Source organism: Camelina sativa, chromosome 9, assembly GCF_030686135.1.
Source record: "Camelina sativa cultivar CO46 ecotype springtype chromosome 9, ASM3068613v1".
NCBI lineage: Eukaryota > Viridiplantae > Streptophyta > Magnoliopsida > Brassicales > Brassicaceae > Camelina > Camelina sativa.
This window is the reverse complement of record NC_141888.1, coordinates 19116098-19138697: the sequence shown is the minus strand read 5'-3', so window position 1 is coordinate 19138697 and position 22600 is coordinate 19116098. Positions and strand designations below refer to the sequence as shown.

The 22600-nt window shown below is 39.1% G+C and overlaps 4 protein-coding genes across 4 annotated transcripts; 3 read left to right on the top strand and 1 right to left on the bottom strand.

Moving 5' to 3' along the window:
* Positions 1 to 5933: 5933 nt before the first annotated feature.
* On the top strand, positions 5934 to 10129 carry LOC147938310 (uncharacterized). The gene has a single exon (XM_087464403.1). It carries the CDS (start codon positions 6559 to 6561, stop codon positions 7744 to 7746), a length of 1188 nt encoding a protein of 395 aa, XP_087320529.1. The 5' UTR covers positions 5934 to 6558; the 3' UTR covers positions 7747 to 10129.
* LOC147938311 (uncharacterized) lies at positions 8919 to 10129 on the top strand. Its single transcript, XM_087464404.1, has one exon. The coding sequence runs from the start codon at positions 9067 to 9069 to the stop codon at positions 9763 to 9765; it is 699 nt and encodes a 232-aa protein (XP_087320530.1). The 5' UTR covers positions 8919 to 9066; the 3' UTR covers positions 9766 to 10129.
* A 6821-nt stretch (positions 10130 to 16950) lies between these two features.
* Positions 16951 to 18076, bottom strand: LOC147938309 (uncharacterized). The gene is made up of 5 exons (XM_087465581.1): positions 17942 to 18076; positions 17582 to 17852; positions 17396 to 17507; positions 17190 to 17314; positions 16951 to 17081 (listed from the first exon to the last, which is right to left on the bottom strand). Exons 1-5 carry the CDS (start codon positions 18074 to 18076, stop codon positions 16951 to 16953), a joined length of 774 nt encoding a protein of 257 aa, XP_087321707.1.
* Positions 18077 to 19091: 1015 nt separating this feature from the next.
* Positions 19092 to 20030, top strand: LOC147938308 (uncharacterized). Its single transcript, XM_087465580.1, has one exon. The coding sequence runs from the start codon at positions 19092 to 19094 to the stop codon at positions 20028 to 20030; it is 939 nt and encodes a 312-aa protein (XP_087321706.1).
* The last annotated feature ends 2570 nt before the right edge of the window (positions 20031 to 22600 follow it).

Genomic DNA, 22600 nt, shown 5'->3' with positions numbered 1-22600 from the left:
CGCTAACGAGATACTTATTTCGCTAACACCATACCCGTTCATTGTTGTAATGTGCCGAGACATACGTCACTTACTACTGTTTAATTAAAACTCGCTGAGAAATAAATCACATCACGTTTATGGTAACACGACTTTGGGGGTAGGAGTTGTCACTTCGTCCAACCTACTGCTGTCATGTGTACCCTAAGTAGAGCCTAGCGGAATTTAAGAGAAATAATTGTCCAAGTAGTGTATAACGCATTTGACATCCGTTATTATGGTGGCGCCACGTAGATACGTAATAGAAGAATCTGCGTCAGAAACCTTTATTTATATTTAATTTGCATAATAAAAATTGCATGAAGGGAGATAATGCCCGAACTATTCCTTCCCATTCTACGTACACGCAATTTGCAAACTGTAATACGTACAAGGCCTTAAAGTATAAACCTTTGTACATACACTAAACGTACTTACTCTTGAACGTACACTGTAATTTTAAACGTTGTTATTACACTAACATCTTTCAGGTTGTGTACGTCTTAGTATTATATTTAATTGGTTTTGCAATGGGAAGGTACGAGTTATATAGTTTTATATTCATAAATCATCTCCGATGGTCACATTTAGGCACCCAACCTCTTAGCTTTCGTAAACAACATATTAAGTAGCGATAGATTCCGCGTTCTTATAATAATTATAGGCCTTACAAGGATTCTAGAAGATATTAGAACTGCGTTGATAACAAGATATTCGTCAGATAGTACGTTAAGGGCGAAACATCTGAAAGATAAAATATACCTACAGGATCTCGCATATAGCTCTCGCCAACCACCAGAGGCCGCACTTTGTGCAGACAATGTCATAATCTTCATACCGGAGAGAGTAGAAACCATGTTCCCGTAAACACAATCGAGTACATTCCGGTTTAGGGATAAAGGGAGCAATAGGATAGACGAATGTGTCCCAGTATGTGTTTACTCGCGCCGTCTGATATCTACACAGCAACCGAAACAACCCCTTGGCCAGAAACCTTGCTCGTTCCGATTTAATTGGGTAGTGATGTGAATCAAACAGTTCAAGAAAATGAGTAGCCATCTTGCAGTTCCCAACTAACATTGAAAAAAACCCACAAGCTAGTGTCGAGATAGGTTCCGCGGGAACGTTACGAGTTAGAAGTGCGATACCTTGCTTAATGTCTTCCACCTCGGCAACAACCCGGAAACCTTCGAAAAAAATTGCCTGTTTGTTGCCAGCATTTAGGCATTTTTCGAAAATACACCTATGGACCCCTTCATTTTGGACTCTACCATTTGGGTGATGTGGTGTTTGGAACATCGTCGGATGCCAGCATAAGCTGAAGATGTTAGCAACCTTTAAAACTTGGAGAGAGAGCGCCGTTTCTACACCTCGATGACCTGCCTTCAGTATTGGAGCAAGGTACTCCAAACCATCAACTGCGAGAAAACCGAGGATTTTAATCAATATTTCATCGGGTATCTCAGGCATTTTTCCAGTTGCATGCGGCATTTTCACTTGCTTTTTCTAAAACAATGTTTCGTATGTGTTGCAACTTGTGGAGAGTACTCTAAATAAAGGGAGAGTTGTAGTTGGGAGTTGCAGGTTTTTTAATAATTTATGGCAATGAACGGCGACATGCATAAGTGCGGTTTTTAAGCTTTATTTTTTTAAATCCGCGTTATGTTACCAATCAAGAAATATTATGTAGTTTTCGTATTTTTTAAAAAAAAAAAATTACTGTTGCGGTTTCCAAAACAATCAATTAACCCATGAACCGCATATACTTTACCCAACTACCATTTACCCAGCGGTTTAATAAATTCCGCACTGAACAAAGCAATAATTTGATTTTTCTTTTTTATTTAATACTAATACAAGTTACAAATCAGCACATAATTCGACATAGAGAGAGGTCAAACTATAGCCTAAATACGTAGTAATCATTGTTCCATACACACCATGTGTGAATATATATAGAATGCTAACCAGAAACATATTTAGTTCACAATGTGACCAGATTTTGTAACTTAGTAATGATTACAAATACATCATATTAAACGTACTCATCAAGACACATCACATCCCTCTACTTACTTGTTAAACAACTCTTCTACGTCTTCGCATATACGACTTTTGCGGGTATCAGTTGTCACATCGCAGTTGCCAACTGGTGTCATGTCTGCCACTACGTTAAGCTGAGCGGGTAGTGAATAATCGAGATTGAGATAGTAGATTATACTAGTAGACTTCAAATCCGTAATATGGTTATGACACGTGTATACTAATAGGGGATGTGGGGGATCATATATGGTTATGATGTAAATGGGCCTAAAATATTAACGGCCCATTAATATTCTCAAAACGACACTCCATCTATTTTGTTAGTGGATGTTTTAAAAACTTAATAATTAAATTAGTGGTTTGATGTCACCTCGCCATCTTGTCACGCAGTTATATCAAGTATCATTTATATCCATACCAAATACTTCCCCAACCATATCAACAAGTTCGTATTATAAAATCGTTTGCATTACAATGTGCACATAATACTTGCACTACAAATATGACCAACCCAAATCTTCCTGACGATCTGTTGGCGCGAATAGCTAAACTTATGGCAGCAAAACACTGGTGGTACATGCAGTCACTCATACGTTCGGGAAATAGAGGCAAAACTATAGTTTACCGTCGCGACGTCTTGAAAGAGGCAAACATCTTCAACATGTGCAGTGACCCCGATGATATCATGTTTGGTGGTCGACACAGGAAGTTTTTTGAAAGGTGCCTTGATGCGGATAATCCAATGGCCATATATTATGAAGGCCTTCGTCTAGCAACAAAAGATGGGGACATTGAAGGGGCCGTAAATTTACTCCTGCGTAACGTACCAACACATGCCGACGCTACTCTTGCGTCTGCCATGTTGTGCATCTGTAAAGGGTCCGGAGTCCAGGCGGGTCATTTGCTTCAGCTTTTTTCTATAAAACACTACCCACTTGACTCCGAAGAGGTTGGAGATATGTGTGAAGAACTCATCACTGAGCTTATTCAATATGGAGCATCACACAATACAACTTATGGTGTGTTTTTTGACTACCCTGATGATGGGGAAATAACAACTCCTTCGTCCGCACTAAAATGCGCGCTCTCAATGAGGAAGAAAGACGTACTCAATATGGTGGGCCCTTACAAGCATCGTTGCAGGAAATGCACAATCTGGTGGTGCGCTCGCCGAATTAGTCAAATGCTTTGGTAGTTATAACGAAACATGTTTGCATTTCCTCGTTTCCGTGTACACCTTATCTCCTATCAATTCTAATTTTAATATTAAACGAAGTATTTTGTCAGCGATGCACCTTTGCATAATAAGGCAAGCTAATAAAGGTAACCACGAACTTTGTTAGATGTGATAACTGGCTATTAGTTCCATGAAAACTAATAGTTTATCGAATATCTTATTCTGTACATGGCTAAGACCTACATCAACAGTTACATGCCCGTGTAGCTTGAATTGAATTGTACCCTTTTATACTTAAAATTGAAACCACTATATTTAATATATAATATAGGGAAATTAACAATGTGTTTGTATCTATTAGTAGTCGTATTTAATGCAATGACATGTTGCAATTTTTAATGCAATGGCTAACTGATTTGACGTCCATATAAGTCAATTTGAATCGATATGACTTGCAGGGTTGTAGATGTCAAATATCAGTTATGTAATTTTACTTATATACGTACACGAGTACCAAAGAACCAACAGAGCTTGTTGAATACTTTTGACGTGGCTAATAAACAGAATTAAATCATTACATTTTTATATAAATATATTCCTATACAATCAGTACATTTTACTGTTAAATACCATCGAGTTAATTACCAGTTATAGTAAAAATAAAATTATGAAATTTTCTCACTATATATAGATGTGTGTACGTAAGACGATGTTTTATTCCCTACACACAGCAAATACTATCCACAGCCCATATCGTCTCCAACAAAAAAAAAAAAAAAAAACAATGAACATCCCTCCGAACGAGATATTCCTGGCCATCAAGCTGCCAAACCCTACAAGCCTCCTTGTCAATTTTATACCCGTATCTGTCACTCCTATCCCCGCCTTGGTCGAGGCGCTGAACACTGTCGACCTCTAAACTGTTCAACTTTGTCCGTTCATCACGTGGCCACAGTTCATCACTATGGAGTCTAAGTTCAGGCCCTACTTTGAGCTTCTCCTCTACAGGGGCCACATCGTAGCGAACTATCTTGAGGGCGTCAGGATAGCTTCAAACTCCCCCACCTTTGCTGAAGGTATGGCAAAGCTACGCTATTTTGCACCAACGGATCCGTATGCGAATTTCGCTTATGTGCTGTTCGCAACGTTTACCGGCCATGTGATGGAGGCCGAGGCGTTTGGCAATATTTTCTGGTTCATGGTCCCTCACATGAACACCGCCGTTGAAGTCGCTGGCCTGGTTATGTTCCATGTTGCGAACCTCCATCTCCGTGGTCCCCTTTTTGAAGTGAGATCGTTGCCTTCTCTCCTCCACCACCGTAGGTGTACTTGCAGTAGCTACCTCACCGGGTGTAAGTCCTGTTTTTTCTACTGGTATGCACAGGAGTTGCGCTCGTTCTTTTAAGATCCTCTTTTCATGTTTTTATTTTTTTGCGGCTTAACCTTAGTGACGACGTTTTCAACTAGGTTAATGTAGAAATTTTTATGTACTTGATGGTTGTTTTTTTCTTTTTGGAACCTCGAACCGTTATCCGGTGTATGCCGGAGTTTATTTTATAATCAACGTATGTATTCTATTTAGTATTATCCCGCCATCGTACACGGTGCCACACCTATGTATTTGTGTACGTACAACGTAACAGGGCATCGTACATAAATACATAGTTGTACACGGTTCCAAACCAGTTCTATTGTGTGTGACGTGTACGTACACATGGACTAGTCCCGTTCATATCGTTCTGTTTTATTTAATAACATACCCTACAAATTATCGATGTACGTACCACCGCTCATATAAGTTCACATGTACGTACCAGACGTATACAACAGCAAATTAAAACAAAAAAAAATAAACTTTAAAGAGCAGCCATTGGAGATTATAGAACTAAAGGATTTCACATATAGATTTCGCCAACCACCAAAGTTCGCAATTAGTACACAAGATGTCGTAATCTCGAAAGTTTATAGAGAAGAAACCGGATTGGATACAACAAATGGCGGCACAGTCCGGGTTAGGGATGAGGTGAGTAGATGGATAGAGGAATGTATCCTTGTACGTGTTTTGAAGTGCCACCTGGTATGTGATGAAACCATGGAAAGCTCAACCGAACCACACGGACCTGAGGAGCAGCTCGAACCAGAGGAAGTATTGGAGGAGCAGCTTGAACCAGAGGAAGCACCGGAGGAACAGCTTGAACCAGCGGAAGCAGCAGAGGAAGCGTTAACCGTCCCGGCGGGTCCTATAACAAGGTCACGGTCCAAGAGGTTCAATAAAGTCATCACTGGACTACTCAAGGAGCTGAACAAGAACCAAGAAGACGTGGCTCGAACCACTATGACTTTGCTCACAGCTCAAGGTGCTCGGTAAAGGGTAAAGTGTTACTTTGGTGCTCTTTTTCCCTTGGTCAAGTTTTGTCCCATTGGGTTTTCTTGACAAGGTTTTTAATGAGGCCTAAGTAACATTTTCAAGCCCCTTTACCAGCCCAATTCGTGGTCCAAGGTTCCCCACAAAGGCCTTGGCCCATTTTCTATCTCTTTCTCATTCAAACTTTGCATTTATTGCTTTTGTAATTTCCTAGACATCTTGCATGAGCTTGAACTTGAACTTGCAAGTTGTCTAGGATTTTCCCCTTCTCTTCCTCTTCCTCCCTCTTTTCTATTTAAGCACCATGTATCTCTCATTTGTTTCTCATCAAACATTTTAATCAAAAACCTTTCTTTTACTTGTTTGATCTGAGAAGTGTGTAATATCTTCTCAACTTGTCTTCTTCTTAGTGTGTCATATCTAAGTTGAATTCGAGCCTGAAGTCTAAGAGATTTTCATCTCTCTTGGAAGTTCACTTCAATCCCCTTTTCTATCCGTTGCATCATTTCACCATTTCATCTTCTTCGATCCGCTGCATAAACCACCCCTTCACCTTCCATTTGTTCGATCTATTGCATCTTTCATCCCCTGATCATCATCAATCCGACCATTCATCTTCAAAACCCTGCGAGTGTGTTCTTGGGAAGCAGATTCCTCACCAGGAGTCTATCATGTGGTATCAGAGCAACCACTCTGCAACCAGGTTTTGAATTCCAATCGTCACTTCTCTCTTATTTTCAGATCTGTCATTTATCTTGCGAGAGTTTTATAAAATGTTTTACTCGTTCAAAAATTATAAACTCAACTGTTTTAGAACCAGGAACGAGTCTAGTATTTTTAAAAATTGATTTGAGAATTTTTGGATTCGTTTTCATAATTTTCCCAGATCTGTTTTCATTTATGTGTTTTTAGAACTATTTACTTGTGGATCTTTGTTTTTGACTTTTCAGGTACAATGGAAGAAGAAGAGTCATCCACCTCTACCCTGGAAAGGAGAATCACGAGATCAATCACAGCTGCTATGGCAACAATGCTTGACGAAAAGCTTGGTGCTCTACGTCAAAGACAACACCAAGATCTTAAACCCAAGCCACCAGATGACACATCTAGATCAACTTGGAGCAGCTTACAGAAAACCTCTCATACTCCCAAATCTAAATCTGTGATTCATTCTAAAATCTCTTTAGCTCATAAACTCTATAAATTTGCAGGAAAAGGAGATTACCTTGAATGGGAGAAACACATGGAGGATTGGTTCTACTACAAGGATATCCCAAGAAATGAGAGATTAGCTTTTGCACTTACCCAACTCACAGGAGACGCTTACAAATGGTGGTTGCAAGAAGTTGATGACCGTTGGTATTACAAGGAGCCAAATATCACAATGTGGAGAGATCTTAAGAAGCTTCTAAGGAACAAGTATGCTCCACAAGCGCTACACCGTGCTGCCCAAGCCAATGTCACAATCCAACCAGTTCCTGAAAAGAAACTAGTCAAAGTACCAGACCAAAAGAAAAACCCAACATCTGTGGAGGCTAAGGCGCAATCAGATCTTCTTGAGGCATTATCCGAGTACATTAAATTTGAAAGGATGAAGACTAAGTCAACATCTCAACCAAAGAAGGTCCCTGAACAGATTATTGTTCACAAGCAAAGTCTAAATTCGTCACTTGAATCATGTGGAGAACCAAAGCAATGTAAGTCTTCTACACTTTCAAAATCCAAGGAAGTAACTGTTCAAGGTTTAGAAAATTCCAATTCTTGTATGATGCATTTGTCTTTTCCCAAAAGTGTTGAGATAGGTACAGATTCTAATGGAGAACAATGGAAGCAATCAGAACCAGAAAAGGAGAATAAGGAACTTGAAAGAAAGGATAAGCCTAGAACCGAGGAGAAACAGCTTGGAGACGTACCCAAGGAGAAACAGCTTGGAGAAGAAGCCAAGGAGAGGCAGTTCATTGCTAAGGATGATGTTGTTATACCAACTGAACCTATGACTCTATCTCAAGCTAAGTGTGATCTTTCTTTAATTCAATCTGATTTTGTGCTTGAAAAACTAATCCATTTTGAACCGGAGCAACCGAGTAGTATTATTTCCTTTTTACAGGTTGAGGAAGAAAAATCACTAGAAAAAAACAAATGAGTTTGCCATTGATTAGTGATTTGGAGCAGATCAGCATTATGCCAAACCCAGTCCATGTGCCATATCTTTGCGACTACCCAAGAAAGCACTGTAAGGAAATTGATTTGGTTAGGACAGTTCCTAATTATTTTGTGTTGATTTCTGCTCAAGATGAAAAACGTTTTGGTTTAGAAAATGTAAAAGAATTTTGTGTTTCAAAATCTGTTTTTAACAAAATGATTCCAACTTTTGAAACATTTGCTTTTGAAAAGTTCTTTAAGCCAAAAGATTTGTTATTTGAAAAGTTTCTTGAATTTAACTCTTCTTTTAGAGTTTCTTTGAGTAGCATTGTGATTGAGCCGTTTGGAACTCAAACTGAGCATGTAATGGTTAAACCTTTTTCTGAAATGAGACATTTGCTTGAAAAAGAGTTGTATGAGTTTAAATTGTTCATTGAGCTTTGCAAACCAATTTTGAAAGATCATGTTTTTAATTTCTCTATTTCAAGTATAATGCACTTGCTCTTTCCCATGATTGCTAAGAAAGGAACAGGTTACATGAAGAAGCAAAATTACTTTGGAGAAGAAAGATGTTCTGTTCAAATCAAGGAGAAACCACCAGATATATGCCAACAAATGATTTATCATTTTGGAGTTAGAAGCTGGAAGTATTTCAGAAAAACAACTATGATCACCGAAGGATGCTCCATTCTGAAACTCTATTTTGATAACAACTATATGAATATCTATTTGATCTCTTTCAATGTGCCTAAATTGTTTCCTTTTGATGTGGGAGATCTTGTGTTCTTACAAGTTAAATCAGTAAACCATGAGCATGGAAAAGTCAAAGCTTCCTCAATGCTCAAAGATGAACCACCTGATGCAACACTTGTGCTCATATCCAACAATCATAAGATAAGTGTTTTTATTCTCAAGGATTCTCTTATCCAAGATCACACAGATATGATTCGCTTGTCTTTGTCAAAAGAGCCAAATACAGATTTTAGAGCAGTCATGACGCGCATAAGAAAAACTGAAAAGAATGTGGGAAACAAAAGATTTAAGCCACCTGATTTGAATCAAGATGAGCACCAAGATGTCAGCAGCTTCATACTAATCCAAGAAGAACCCCCAGATTCACTTCCATTAATCATGACGAGCGTTTCATAGCCAAGGCATTATTCAGCTAAGTACTTCCTTAACCCAACCTTATTCTCATGATTTTAGAGCTTTGATTATCAGTCTGTTACATTCAGAAAATCTTGGGAAAAGATTAGGTTCATTCGAAGAAAATTTAGAAAATTACAAGGATAATGATTTGTACCAAGCTCAGATTTTTACCATGACTATAATGACACACTTGATCTTTGCCAAAGGTATTGACAACTTTGCAGGTACAAAAGAGGAGCCCCCAGATTTAACAGTTCATTCGTCCAAAATCTTTGTGAGAACCGGCATTGGAGATGTTTTGAAGCATGATCATAAATCTGATGGTTATTTTAGGATGATCTTTGAGGTTGGAGAACAACTAATGGTACACTTGAGGAGTAAACAATTTCCAGCTGAAAAGGAGTCCAAACTAATGCCAAGAATTGATGGACCATTCAAAGTTCTCAAAAGGATCAACAACAATGCTTACCAACTCGACCTCCAAGGTAAGTACAAAGTGAATGGCAGTTTCAACGTTTCTAATCTTCTTCCTTATTGTGCAGATAATTCGGATTTGAGGTCAAATCCTTTTCAAGTGGGAGAGGATGATGAAACCATGGAAAGCTCAACCGAACCACACAGACCTGAGGAGCAGCTCGAACCAGAGGAAGTATTGGAGGAGCAGCTTGAACCAGAGGAAGCACCGGAGGAACAGCTTGAACCAGCGGAAGCAGCAGAGGAAGCGTTAACCGTCCCGGCGGGTCCTATAACAAGGTCACGGTCCAAGAGGTTCAATCAAGCCATCACTGGACTACTCAAGGAGCTGAACAAGAACCAAGAAGACGTGGCTCGAACCACTATGACTTTGCTCACAGCTCAAGGTGCTCGGTAAAGGGTAAAGTGTTGCTTTGGTGCTCTTTTTCCCTTGGTCAAGTTTTGTCCCATTGGGTTTTCTTGACAAGGTTTTTAATGAGGCCTAAGTAACATTTTCAAGCCCCTTTACCAGCCCAATTCGTGGTCCAAGGTTCCCCACAAAGGCCTTGGCCCATTTTCTATCTCTTTCTCATTCAAACTTTGCATTTATTGCTTTTGTAATTTCCTAGACATCTTGCATGAGCTTGAACTTGAACTTGCAAGTTGTCTAGGATTTTCCCCTTCTCTTCCTCGTCCTCCCTCTTTTCTATTTAAGCACCATGTATCTCTCATTTGTTTCTCATCAAACATTTTAATCAAAAACCTTTCTTTTACTTGTTTGATCTGAGAAGTGTGTAATATCTTCTCAACTTGTCTTCTTCTTATTGTGTCATATCTAAGTTGAATTAGAGCCTGAAGTCTAAGAGATTTTCATCTCTCTTGGAAGTTCACTTCAATCCCCTTTTCTATCCGCTGCATCATTTCACCATTTCATCTTCTTCGATCCGCTGCATAAACCACCCCTTCACCTTCCATTTGTTCGATCTATTGCATCTTTCATCCCCTGATCATCATCAATCCGACCATTCATCTTCAAAACCCTGCGAGTGTGTTCTTGGGAAGCAGATTCCTCACCAGGAGTCTATCAGTATGTAAACAACAGGCGAAACACAGACTTGCCTACAAATCTGACCCCATGCGATTTGAGAGGAAAGTGATGTGCATCAAATAAGTGAAGAAAATGAACCGCCATCTGTTCGCTTCCATATAACATAGAAAAGATACCACATGCCAGTGTTGCCTCAGCGTCTGCGGGAACGTTACGAGATAGAACAGAAATGCCTCGCTTGATGTCTCTCTCCTCCGCAACAATCCGGAGGCCCTCGTAGTAGATTGCAACTTCGTTTCCAGCTTTGAAGCATTTTTTGAATATACGCCTATGAATCCCTTTATCTTGAGGGCCACCATTTGGGTCGTCTGACGTTTGGATCAATAACGAATGCCAACAGATGTTGTAGATGTTTGCATCCTTTAGAACATAGGGGTCGAGCACCGTCTTCAGTCCTCGCCGACCCAACTTTAAAATTGGAGCAAGGTGCGACAGCCCATCTACTGCGAGAAGCCTAAAGATTTCGAGTAAAATATCATCAGGGAGATATGGGAGCTTATTGTGTGCTTTCGCCATTTTTTTTTTTTTTTGAGATTTCGTTATCGGAGCTATTATATATGCTTCAACAATAAAGGAGGTAGGTTGTGAAATTTGTATATATACTGTACAATATAATTACTCTGCGTGTCCTTTTAGCACAATGCATAATGAAGAATAAGTTACACAGAGTAATTAGTTGGGAAAAGGTGTACGTAATGCTTACGCAACATCATACTGGTTCACACGATAAAGGTTTTTCTCTCGTCGTCTCGGTAACCAAAAATATATACTGTACTCGTTGGGCAAAGTTTATAATTATTACTTGCTTAAAAAGTGATCAGTAAACACTATGATGAGATAATAGTCATTTGAAAATATAAGTAAGAATGACTTTCCACAAAAGAAGATGTCAAATCCCTGCATGTACTTGTCGCATTTAATGCTATAGCTATTGGCTGTTCCGGACGTCAAATTGGAAAGTTGTGTAGTTCGTATATAATTTGACTCAAATCCGGTTTGTAGAAAAAGACACGTTTCCGTACTAGCATATTTTACAAATAAATTTACACGAGTTCTCTAACTTTATAAATCAAATATGTGGCTGTTCAAGTGCAGATCAAGGGCGAAAAGCATCAAGTCCTGTCATCACTTTATAAGTTACCATTCAAGATAGATATTATTTTTAACTGCAGTTTATTTGTCTTTTTTGTGGTTAATGCATGAGAAATACATGCATAAATTGTATACCTTTTTATTATGCTCTTCACCCTTAATCTAGACCTGAACAGCTAAATATTTGATCTACCTTTACTCTGCTTGTAAATCTGATACCGCTAATAACCGAATATTATTTAAAACAAGCCCGAGTAAACCATCTCTTAAAGTGTTTATCACAATTATGGTACAGGGTTTCGAATTGAGGGAAACATAATTTTGGTCTATCGATGCTTGTTAATATTTATGAGTTTAATGGTTAAGGTGTGGGCTTAGCGATATACTCTTTCGTTTTGGTCGGGATCTCGTTATTAATTTATGATTCCCGGTTATTTGTTAGTCTTGAAATATACAAACTATACATATATACGTATACTACATTGGGAAGGTACGTACATTTAGGGTCTTATTAAACGGACACCATGGAAAGTTGAAAGGCCGCGCCGTTTCGAGATTTCGCTCTCCGTAAATATTTAAATTGCTCTCAACCTTCGTCAATTCCTAACACAGTTTAAAGTAAGAGATATCCAAAATCTGAGATCACCATGAGCTTCAGAACCGATCGTATTGCTGAACTGGACCGCGAGAGAAGGAATTGGTGTTGGTGTATCCACGCCAAGGTGTTGAACGCTTGGTCGATTCACGAATGCTTTATAAAACGAGTTCTCCTCCTTGTGGACGAAGAGGTTAGTTGAACAAGTCTTTCTTATTTCGCTAAATCCAACAGTTTTTGATGTATAACAATTTATCTGTTATGAAGGGTTCCACAATCGAAGTGGCGTTTCTACAGGGTGAATACCCCAATATCCCGCCAAACCCTGAAATCGGTTCCTGGTACGATATTCGGGAGTTTAAATTAATCAATCCAACTCTCAAGGAGAGGAATACTCATCACCCATACCAAATCAAGTTTACGCATGAGTCAACCATGGATGTGATCCAACCTTTGAATCACAAAAATTACTTCCGCTTCGAGGATATCGATGATATAACTCGTGGTAGAGTTACTCATCCCGTTTCTTTCGGTATGTTTTATCTATAATTTCTTTAATATGTATATATTAATGTCCGTGGAATTATGAACTTGCGATGGTTGCTGAGATTCATTTAGTGGTCGTTTGGTCAGTTGAGGACGCTACTTTTAAGTGTATCATTTGCAAAAGTACAAAATAAACGTTACATCCCCATTTTATTTTCCCCCCGTTAGATGTTTGTGGGTGCATCGTAAATGTGGACGTCATAAGAAGACGTTACGATGGCAGGTGTATTGAAGTTGTCTTCACTCTCCTGAATGGCAGGTTAAGGACCTATTATGCTATAGACATAGTAATATACATATATATATATATTTGAACTTCATAGGTTTAAATTTGAAAGCAACTGTGCGTTAATGCAGGAATGAAAGTGTCAAATGTCGTCTCACAGACTTCTATGCCCATCAATTCCTCTCTGATTGGGAATTAAAGGGATGTCATGTTCTCCACAAATCCGAGCCAGTGCTTTGTGTCTTCCGGTTCTTTAAGGTTGAGAGTTATGAAGGTACGTCAGATGAAATTGATATTATGATAGAAGCAAGTACATGTAATTTGTCTATCAACTCAATTACGTAAATGTGTGTAGGCGTACCATGTCTTGTACACACCGAAGCGTCTTCTAAATTCTTCATTCGAGCAGATTTCGAAGGACTTCGACATTACAAGGAGATGTAAGTTGATATTATATTGATACTTGGTATGAAAGCGTATGTGTTCTTATCTGTTCACAGTCTCACATGTACATTTAATTTTTTAAACTTATAGAAGTGAGTTTGCTGCACAACACCACATTAACAATGTGATGGGACACGATGGGACAACAACTGAAACAATTTCCCAGGAAGGAGAAAGCTCCGGAACCCATACAGAATCTGCACAGACGTTCGTCAGACTGTCCGCGGAATGAGGAATGAAAAACTGACGAGAAATAGAAATCAAAATGTTGTTTTCTATTTCAAATATTGGTTTATTTTCGTGAGAATATGTACAATGGTTTTATTGTTAAAACGTACTCTATCCTTTTTATTTTATATTCTAATAATTATTGAAATTGAGATAGAAAATAATATGTAGAATTTTGAATATTAAAATTGTTATTATTAGTAGCTATTTCACAAAAATATTAGAAAATGTTCATTTGTTTTTGGACATTAAATAAAGTAAAAGAAATGACCGAATGCTTGTACTATCTCCTAATAATAAGTAGAATCTTTAATGTTGTATTGTCTTATCAGAAGGATAATTTATTCCCCACACCATAGTTGATGTACGTTGGGAGTCATAATATATTGTGGTAGTCGTCTACGTACAGAAGCTTAAATAATCGTACAATCAATACAAGTGAATAGCAACCCTTTGGATTGATCTAGTTGAGAGGAAGTGATGATAATTACGTAACTGGATACACATCAAATAAACATAATGATGAAAAAACTATCATATCTAAGCAACAATAAATACGACTCTCTTCGAAGTTGTCACATCAGAGAACCTACAAATGTCATAGTCTAGGCTTAGGGTTAGCTGATGGTTGAGTTACAGCCGATATTTAACGAATTCGAATATAATGAATTTGAAATCCGATAATACGAAACTGACACGTGGTTCGCACTACTTATTTGTTTTAGTAATTCTAATCGAGTAGGCGTGCATGAGAGCTCATAAACCTAAAAAGGGTTCCTTCGTAATTAAGTAGTTAACAATAGGGTAATTTAAAACGACGTCATATAGAAACTAGTATAAATTTCCAGGATTTTCGCCAAACTCCCCAACCACCTCTCACATCGTAGGTTTTATTAGTGGGCAGGCGGCAGTTTCAGTCTATTTGGTTCTGCACATACTGCACATATTGCTATTAACTCCCAAAAAATGGCGACTTCTAGCCGTAAGAAGACTGATCTGCCAGACGAGATCTTGATAAAAATAGTCAAGCATCTCGTAGTTGATGGGTTCTGGCGAGCAGGCCCATTATTAAAGGCTGGTCGGCGAGGAGTGGATATGGTGCTTGCCCGAGAAGTTCTGAAGGTTGCCAGCATCTACCAAATCTGTGAACATCCTTCTTCATTCCAAACGACAAGGAAGCCAAATGGTGAACTCCAGGAAGAAGGGATTCACAGGCGTATTTTCGAAAAATGCTTGGACGCAGGGAACAGAATAGCAATCTACAACGAGGGGCTACGGATCGTTGCCGAGGAGCGAGACATTGAGCGCGGTATCGCACTACTAAAAAACAACGTTCCAGAAGATGCCGAGTCCACTCTCGCATGTGGAATTTTCTCTATGTTATATGGGGACGAGGAGATGGCGGTTCGTTTTCTTCACCAATTTGATGCACATCACTATCCACTCCAATCAGAGGGAGTACGGCTTATCGGGGAAGATCTGTTCCAACGGTTGAGTATGTTTAAGACGGCGCGTAAAAACACGTACAAAGATTGTTTTGTATATCCCTCCAGTTCGTTGATCCCTTTCCCGGACTGTGCCATGAGTAGTTGTTTGAGATGGGGCAGGTTATCGACCGACACACGTTATTATGATATCATCTGTGTAAATTGCGGAGTGTGGTGGGTGGCCAAATCTATATGTGAAATCCTCTAGGTGTATCGTCGGTTCCCTTCTGTGTTGCGTTTCACCTCGCCACGTATGTTTCATTCGATAATTAAATTACTATGTAATGAAGATGTTAATTAACGTGTATGCCAATATCTGTCGTTTTGGTCGTTTTGCTCCTTTTGTTCCGAAAATGTGTACTAGATGTCGTATTGCTCCTTATATTCAGAAAAAGGTCTAAAATGGCAATTTCCTAGCTTCGAACCATCCATATAGACGACGTGTACTTAGTTTCACCGGGCAAACACACAAAACTATCAACAGTGCCGGCCCAACCAATTTTGCCTATTAACAAACAGTAGGAAAAAAAAAGTTCCTACTACAACTTTACAAGGGCTCGAACTCGTGACACTGAAGGACAGTCAAGGCCAATCCTACCACTGTACCACCGCACCTTTTTTGATATTTATTCCCCTAAAATCGCTAATATAATCTGTAGCATAAAGCCCTTGATTTACGGGCTTTATTAAAGGACCGGACCGTTCGTATCTAGTGGAAAACGACACAAGTTGGAATATAATCGATATCTTATAAAATTCAGGGAAATTAGGGTTCATTGAACTGATTTGGGGGAAACAGAGAGAGCCGCTGCCATAGATGTTGGATTAGATTTAGAGAGTTGGATATTCAGTTAATAGTTTAACGTTCCTCTTTTCTTTATTTTCCCTCCTTCAATTACGTTATCAGTTTCGTTCTTAATGTCTGCTTTGGCAAACACGAGTCCAGTCGAGTATGACGATGCGGAGTATGGGATCCCGGCTGTTTGTTACTGTGGTGAAAGGCCAAACCTACAACCTTCTTTTACAAGGACAAACCCAGGGAGGCTCCACTACACTTGTAGAAATAGAGAGGTAAGTAACGTACAGTTTCCCCGAGGTTGATTAAAGATCAGATTTATTTGCATAACTTGAGGTTTTCGTTTTAACAAACATTATAAGCAAAAAAAATGCAGGATGGGGACTATCACATTTTTAAATGGTGGGATGAAGCTATGATGGAGGAACTGAAAACAGTGAAGGAAGATCTTCTAAAGTTAACTAGTTTGAATCAAATGCGTGAAGCGCTTCAGGGACAAAAAGAGGAGATTTCTTACATCTTAAATATGCACAAGGAAAATCAGATGGAGTTGGAAAGGATGAAGGCGTTGATTGCGTACAAGAGTGGTGGATTAACTATGGAATTAAAACTGACCAATGTGTTTGTTGCGACTTTGGTTATACTAGCAACAATGACCTATTTTTAAAGTAGTTTGGTCGTTTTATTAGTAGTACTTTGGGTTGTGGTTTAATTGTTTAACATCAAGTTATAAACGTTTTATTTGGTTTACTCCCATTTTTTATCGTCTAAAAAAAGACTGTTTGAAACCTTGTCGTGTTATTATTATCGACCAAACCCTTGAAATTAAACATAAACATAAACATTTGTACACGTTTGTACACATACGTCTAACATTAAAGGTTGGCACTATTAGGTAGATGCTTACCAAATAAAAATATATAATTAACCATGCGTAATACACACAAACATTTTACATCAAATTATTCCTATCCACGTAAGATAGATTGTTGGGATGTAGGTAATGAAGATAATATAAGGAGTCCAGCAACGTGGTTTAGAAGTTTGGAATATAAGCAACATTGACAAATGGAAACATAGGCTACGAATCGTCGTCACTCTGCTCGCGCTGGTCGAAGTATTTCAACCAGAGTTTGAAATCTCTAACCTCAGGGAAGGGTGGTTCAAATATCACTTTAGAGACACCCGGTTGACTAACCACTTCCATCCCTCCTGCGGTGTGGAAAAATAAGGAAAAAGGGTAACCAAAATTAGTTTTATGCAGTAATCTTATATTTAAAAGGTGTTGAATTGTTTTAAATACGTTTGCCTAATCAGTACCTCCATCCTTAAACTTGGGCTTCCAGAATCGCAAGACTACAACTGGTTTGCCTCCGCATAGCCAAAAATTGCGGACGAAATCATCGACCATCTCATCATAAGCCACACATTGCAAGTGATGACCCCTACACACAGAGACACCTTACGTTAATAGCCCGGTATATCTTCAAAGTGTGTGAAAGCTAATAATCGCGAAAACGACTCACTCAAGATTCGTCAATGAAAACCGTATCAACCAGGTTCTCTCGGCAAAACGTGGAGCAGTTGGATCGTCCACCAATATTCTTCGTTCGACGTGAGTAACTTGCCCCATCGTGTCTATGGTGTCATGTCATTAGAATTATGGTACTGGATATGATATTAAAAACCGGAACAACACAATGCAACGTTACCTAAGCAGCAGTTCTGGGTCCAACGAGGCCATCGTTCATAAATTTGGTCGAAGGGGACGTAATCGATGTAGTGATTGGTCGACAAGCAGCGAATGTTGTCCACAACCGTGTCAGCAGTGAATTTGATCCGGTAGTTGGAAGCCACGACCTTCACAGCGGATGTGTCGTCAGTGACGACGAAATTAGAGAAGGTTTTCCACAAACCCTCCTCAATCCCCGCACAGGACTGGGGCAACCGGTCCTCGCTGATTGTTGCCTGCATCTTATCTCCCTACGGTGGGGGAAAAAAGTTCAACCATGATGTACATGTATCATTTAATATTAAGTGCATATAATATGATGATGAGACGAGTCACTTACGAAAACATCCGAAACAACCATTTCAAAGGTGACGATGTTCGCTTCTCTCTTTCTCCACTTGCGGATGATCTTAACAGAAACCTTCCAATCAGGTCGCCACGTTTGGAGATCGGATAGCCTATCGAAATTCACCATGAATTTGTTGCACTTATGTTTACTTTGTGATGTGATATTTTGGTTTTTGAGAGACGAATACATAGTTCACTGGGTGTGTATTTGTCTTCTTATATAAGCAGCGAACAAACACAAATGGATTATCAATATTATGGCTTTTCAAACGTCGTGACTGCATTCCATACAGATTCATCGCATTTAGATATTTAACATGTGTAACTGCCGGTTAAGCGAAGACGAGACATCGCATGCACTACTTAATTATGACCCTATAGTCGACGTTATATATTGGCGGAAAATATATTGGTTCATTTAACAAACCAATTCAATGTAAAACTTTATAAAACATCAAGGAATAGTGAATGATGGTTTAACCAGACGAATAAAGGCTGATATATAGTGTAAATGAACCAATAACGTTGAAGAACTGTATAATTTGAATAAAAATATTTAAAGAAAAGCTCAGCCATTGCACTGTTTATAAATAAAAAATTATTTTAAAATAGTTTAGTAGTAGAGGCAAAATCTTCGTTCTTAGTAATAGACGGAAAACTGAGGCCTCAGTTGCGACGGCGCATTTGGATGTCCGATAAGGTTGTTTTACATCCCGATTTTTTGAATTAAGGTGTTTAGATCTGGGATAAGTACTACAAAACGACACTCCATAGAAGTCGGCGACGGAACATTTAAGGAAGAAGAGATTACAGAGGTCAGGTGAAATCAGAGAAAGGCGACTAGTTTCGATCCCTTTTTCATCACCGGTGTTGAATCAGAAGGTAAGTGTTTCTCTTGGCTTCTTACTTTAAATTGGAAGAGAGATTATACCCCCAAATTCTATATTAGGTTGGAAGAGTATATAGCAAATACATTTAAGAATCGGTTTGAGTAGCCCAGGATGTGAAATCGATGAATAGTAGTGTATCTGTGGCGGGCAGAGGATAAATAACCGTAATCGTCAACAGAATTAAACTTTGGTAGACATTGGTATTAGGGTTATACGTACATATTAATATGTACGTTACTTCATGGTGATAGGATGGATCCCGAGGCTGTAGAGATCGTTTCTCAATTGAGCTTGGATCTACCGAGGAGGTTATTTGCTCTTGACCATTACCCTCTCAAAACCAAGATAAATGCGTATTCAAAATCGGAATATCTTTCTACAATATCGAGGGTGCTGAGTGGAACAAAAGAAATGGAAAACTTGTTAGAGTCTCCATTTGGGCAGCTTTTTTGTATCCCTGCTAACAAGATCTCGTTCTCCGGTAAACTAGTTCATGGATTTGTTTGCCGTCAATTGGTGACCAAAAAGCGGCATGAGATGTGGATTGTGTTTGGTGGCAATCCAATCAAGTTTGGATCACAGGAATTTGCAGAGTTGACAGGTCTCGAATGTGGAAATTATCCAAAAAAGAGAGATGTGGAAAGAGCTACAAAAACGGATAAAGGATGTAAGACTGTTTGGGAAGTTCTATTCGGGGAAAACATAGAACCAACGATCTCCGAGTTGGTCAAAAGGTTGGAGACTGAGGAAATGGAAACGTGGCAGAAACTAGCTTTAGCGCTGATAATAATAGTTGATGGAGTTCTAACATGCGCCACGCAACCAGTAAAACCAGATCCGAAGACAGTGGAGATGACCAAGAATATTGATTTTTTTTTCAAATATCCATGGGGAAGGTTGTCATTTGAACGGACGCTGGAGACTATTACAGGATTTAAATGTCCAGCAGACGTAGACAGCTTAGTAAAAACTTTCAAGCAACAATCAGTTGCTGTTCATGGATTTCCTCTAGCACTCCAGCTGCTGGCTTTCCAATCTGTCCCAGCAATTGCAAGATTAGTACCATCTGACGTTCAAGATCAGGCGTTTAATCAAAGATCGATCCACAATCTGGCTAAACTGCGGCCAATCAAGACAGCAGACATCTTCGCATGCGAGGCTGCTAAAGAGGTATGTACTTGGTTGATATAATACGTTAACGACCTGAATCTATCAGTTTCGTCAAATGTATATATATTTGTAATCATATTATAGGTGGTTATTAGACGGATGGTTGGTAGTGGGGAGCATTGTGATAGTGGAGAATTGGAGTGGCGTGACGAAGAGGAAGACCATCAAGTTGACAACATTGAAAATCTTATTAAAGCTGGCCACAAATGGGATGAGGCAATATGGATGGGAGGTGATGATAGGTGTCCAAAACAGACACGTCCCGAAGAGAAAGGTATTAAAAACATTTATACATTACAAAGGGCTTCACTATAAAGATAATTTTTTTAAAAATTAATGGTTAATTGGTGATATAGTTACAGTTGACTGTCGGAAGAGGAAAAGAGCAGACACCGTAACAATTGACAATAAGAAAGAGAAGAGCACGAGAACTGATGGGCGACCGGGGGGTACGCCCATTGTTGATGAACGTTTGGACGATGACCAATTTGAAAGGTATGCGGCGGAACTAAGCCGGTTCTACACGAAACAAGAAGCAATGATGAAGGAAAATCAGGCAAACATGGAGATTTTCGTACATACAGAGATCCGCAAGGAGATAAGAGCTGCACTATTGGAGGTTAAAAGAAACGAACATGGGGAACCTTCTTACGCTTCGCATACAGTTTCAGAGAAGAAGTATTCAAAAAAAAGAAGAGGGAAAACTATAAAGTTTCGAAGAATGAGTTCAGTAATGGTTATGAAAAAAAAGGGAGAGAAGGTCATAAACAGGGGATGCGCTGACACTGCTAAGGTTGATATGACAAATAGCTTAAGGGTTGTAATTTTTTCACTACTTACATATATTAAATTATATTGCTATCGTGGTGTGCACAGGGTGATCGGAATATAGATGGTTCGAAGGATGCCATAGATGGTCAACACTCTGTCAGTGGTGATTCTTTAGTTGGAGGCCAGGTAATGGACAACAAGATCCTCTTTAGAATGCGACTCAATCAACGTAATGGGGGTGTTTTTGCTTATGCACCTATCATATACGCTTAATATATTTGACCGTAGGATACAACCCGTACTCATATTAATGAGTGGGTAACCGATAATAACGACTGTGGCATGAACGAACCATCCCCGGACAATGGAGTTAATGAGTGTCGCCAAGATTATGACGCGGGGGACATTGCTGTCGAGCTATCACCAACTAAAACCGTATCCGATGTAAGTATTTGACACGGAATGGAGATTACAACACTATATTCGTAATAAAGCATTGTCCACCTTTAATTGAACAGATATTGCTGCAGCTGAATACTAAAATGGAACCTGATCTGCATTGTAACAAAATGGTAGGTCAGGAAGTAACCATAAAAGGGATAACCATCTGTGGGTCTCATATATATTCGGTTATTTGTTTATCTCCTCTAATCTACATGTGTGAAAAATTGAGCTTGTACCAACTTCCTACTACGAACACGCGTCTTAAAAGTTTCATTATTTTGAATAGGAGGATGGGGAAGAACTGCATCAAGAAGGCGGGAAAGTCGAGTGGTTTAACAGTAACGGAGGGGACATAAGACGTCAGAAAGGCGAGTCAGATGAGGGTTGTAACAAAACCGAAATACCTGTAGAAAATGAAACTGCAGTTGACGGTCAACAAGAGGCAAGTGTCTAACTTTGATGATTTCGAGTATTTGTGACATTAGTGTACGTAAGTATGAATCTATGTACGTACATCTTATTAGGCCGAAGTCCAAGCACTACAAAAGGAAAGCGATGGCGAGGAGGGCTGTAACCAAACTAATGGACATGTACAAATAGAAACAACAGTTAACCTCCAATAGTGCAAAATTATTTTTTATTTCGAATATTTGCCATATTTATAGTGTCTACTTAGATGGTCCAGTGTACGTCACAACTAATCTATGTACGTGCATCTTATTAGGCCGGAGACCAAGCAATACCCAACGAACGCGATGTCGAAGAGGGCTGTAAAGAGACTAGAGGTCAACCAGATCAAAGTCCCGGGGAGGAATGTATTCCCGGTGACTCAGACAATTTAGTGCCGCAGTCGGTTATTATTGTGGATGAAACAGGACGCGCAGAAGAAGTGATAATGGAGATACGTGCGAGTCAACCATCCAAAGCCATAGTGATAAAAGCAGGGTCGGTTTCATACGACCCTATGGAAGATGTTGCTGATGGGAAATTCGCCAAATTCACCGAGATGATAAAACAAGATAATGTGTAAGTGTAGTATATATTACTACGATGACATATTGATATGCTCAATCATTGATATAGGATATTCATAATTACAAAATTTCGCAGGGTACACACCTTTTTCGGATTACGCAAGGCAGATATCCTATTCTTCACTACTCTTATATCGTCCCAAAAATGGGTCCATAGTTAGGTACATATTTTAAACTTTAACTACACGATTTTGGGGTGTTCATGGTTTCTTATTGGATTTAAATCCGACCGGTTTGCGTTTAACTGCATCTGCAGCACATGGAGATGATTGCCCTAACGCTGTGGCACAAAAACGGAGAAGAAATGATAAAACAAAGGACCGTAATTTTGGACTCCGTTCT